The sequence below is a fragment of the Solanum pennellii genome, chromosome 1 (genome assembly GCF_001406875.1).
Source record: "Solanum pennellii chromosome 1, SPENNV200".
Taxonomy (NCBI): Eukaryota; Viridiplantae; Streptophyta; class Magnoliopsida; order Solanales; family Solanaceae; genus Solanum; species Solanum pennellii.
The window spans coordinates 89,501,276-89,503,823 of record NC_028637.1 but is presented as its reverse complement, the minus strand read 5'-3'; the positions used below and the strand labels follow the sequence as shown (position 1 = coordinate 89,503,823).

Sequence of the window (2,548 nt, the reverse complement as noted above, 5' to 3'; positions counted from 1 at the left end):
ACATGTATATGAACACATTTTACTCCATAAATCAAATCGTTAGAACTTGATTTTCAAAATTTAATAGTGGTGATGCTTGAAATGAGTGGGACACAAATTTTAGAAAAGTAACTTAGTCAATTTCTAGATAAATTATTTATACATATTACATAAATTTTTTACTGCCATCCATAAAAAGTGGAGGAATTCATACATCACTTACTGGCGCACTGATGATATTCATTGAATCATAAGCAAACACGATGCATTTCCTCTTAGACATCACCTCATATACATAAAATATAGTACATACATGCAAAGTACTTTGATTTTACATTAAAGTGATATATAGAATAATACAGCTCATTTCAAAGTACAGAATATATATAAAAATCCAAAATGCCACTAATTAGTCTCCCTTTTTCTTTTTTTTTCTTTTTTCAGTGTGAAGGGGGTGGTGGCAAATGTTCTAAAAAGTTTATTTTAGGTACATAGAATACATCATAGACATTCAAAAAGTTTAAACAAAACCCCACATAAAGAAAAATACCCAATGACATGCATAGGGTATCAAAAATTGGCTTGCGCGCGCACCTAGTGCGCGCATATAAGCTGCCACCACTCGAACTTTATGTAGCTAGGGGGCTAAGATACTTCCAACCAAGAGAGTAGTAGTTCCATTCTTCCATGCAAGACTTGATATATGATCATGAAAGATCTGTTGTTGGGTGTACGAACAAAGATTCAAACATATGTACTGATGAGGTTATTGATATTAGCAAATATTGTCACACTATGAAGATATATATAGATAGTAAACATGTGGACAATATTCTTCTAGTGCGTCATAGTAGCAACTTTGTGCAAGAAGGAAGTTGACGATGAAGGAGGAGGGGGAGGAGGGATATTGAGAAGTTCTTCACCGCGAAAATGACGAACAATTTGAGTACTTCGTTCATATACAATCCTATTCCATGCTTGATGTGCTTCACCATCTTTTTTTTCAAATGCCTCGGTGGCATCAAGTCGATTTATTTTCCATTCAAGTTGGCTTTCAAGTCTAAGAATATTTTGACGTTGACAGCAAGCCAATTTGCATGTATTGACTTTAATATTTTCAATGGCAATTTGAAGCATCTTGTCCCGAGTATCTTCATTAATCATCTTATTATTCTCATTTATGAAATATTGGTGCATTTCTGGTACTCCGATTGCTCGTCTAATCCCACTCGTGTAATCGCCATCAGGGTTAAAAAATTCCCTTGCTTCATCTACAAGCCCTTCCTTCACCATCTTATCGACTCTTTCTGACACAAACCTTTGTAGTATTTTTAAATTTACATCGATCCAAAGAAAGCAACATTCATACCTGGACTTAAACTCAATGTCATCATTCACTAGTGCTTTAATGTACGAATTTGACCCTCCAGCAATGATGGGTAGTTGACCCTTACTTATGATAGAATCCACAGCTTTTGAAGCACGTTGACAAAAGTCTGTGGCAGTGAAAACTTCGTTAGGATCAATAATTGATAACAAATGATGTGGAATTCCACAAGTCTCCTTATCAGTAACCTTATTTGTTACTATATCAAGACCTTCATAAATTTGCATTTTATCGCTATTCACAACCTCTGCTGAAAACTGTTTGGCTAGATCAATAGAAAGTCTAGATTTTCCCGTTCCTGTTGCACCCATTACTATCACCACCTTATCCTTTCGTCGAGGGGGAATAAAAGGATCGATCGTTAGACTATCCCGGAAATTAATAAGTGGTTGATGTTTGCAAGTAACAAATGGTGCAATATGTTGTAACACAATATTCATCGTCGTGTTAGTTAAGTTAATTACAACCTGTTAAACAACAAAGAATGAAAAAAATATTAATATGTTCATGGTCAATCGTACTAACAATTAAATAAATGGTCGATATAACAAGCCTGATTTGACATGTCTATTTCATCGAGACTTAATTTTTGCAACATCAAGTAACTCAATTAGTTAAAAAAAGAAGACAGTTGAAAGATAATAAAGTATATAAAAAGTTACTAACAAATTAAACGACCACGTAAATTAAAGTCAATTAATGACCACTATACCTTTATTTATGCGGCGAACTTTGAAAAGAAAAATCGATTGCAGAGAGCTTGGAACTAAATTTATGTATTTTTCTTCAATATGTATCTAAGGTTATTAGAAGATTGAAAAAAGATATATGTATTGTTTGGTGTTAATTCAATTGTCTGCAGAACCTTTCAAGTGGATGCCTATTTATTGAGTTTTGGCATCTTTAACAATGACGTATTTGTTACGTGCCACATCTTTGTTGCACTTAAAAAGTTATATCCACTTCCATTCGTCCACTCTGAACTTTGCACGCCAATTAAGAAAATAATAATTGATACGATCGATTAGCCTTGAGTCTTGTTGATATCAACTTCCTTGTTTAGAACTCTAGGTATATATGTTAGAGATCGATTTTCCTTTTAATGAAAAATGTATACTTTTTCATCGTTCTACACGAATCACATGAAATTAGTGGGAGGTGCGGCTCAAGCGTATTAGTGGC

The 2,548-nt window shown here is 33.9% G+C and overlaps 1 protein-coding gene across 1 annotated transcript; it reads right to left on the bottom strand.

Annotated features, from left to right (window-relative positions):
* Positions 1 to 218: 218 nt before the first annotated feature.
* On the bottom strand, positions 219 to 2,218 carry LOC107013666 (adenylate isopentenyltransferase 5, chloroplastic). Its single transcript, XM_027914540.1, has 2 exons — positions 2,077 to 2,218; positions 219 to 1,832 (listed from the first exon to the last, which is right to left on the bottom strand). Exon 2 carries the CDS (start codon positions 1,804 to 1,806, stop codon positions 817 to 819), a length of 990 nt encoding a protein of 329 aa, XP_027770341.1. The 5' UTR covers positions 1,807 to 1,832; positions 2,077 to 2,218; the 3' UTR covers positions 219 to 816.
* Positions 2,219 to 2,548: the final 330 nt, after the last annotated feature.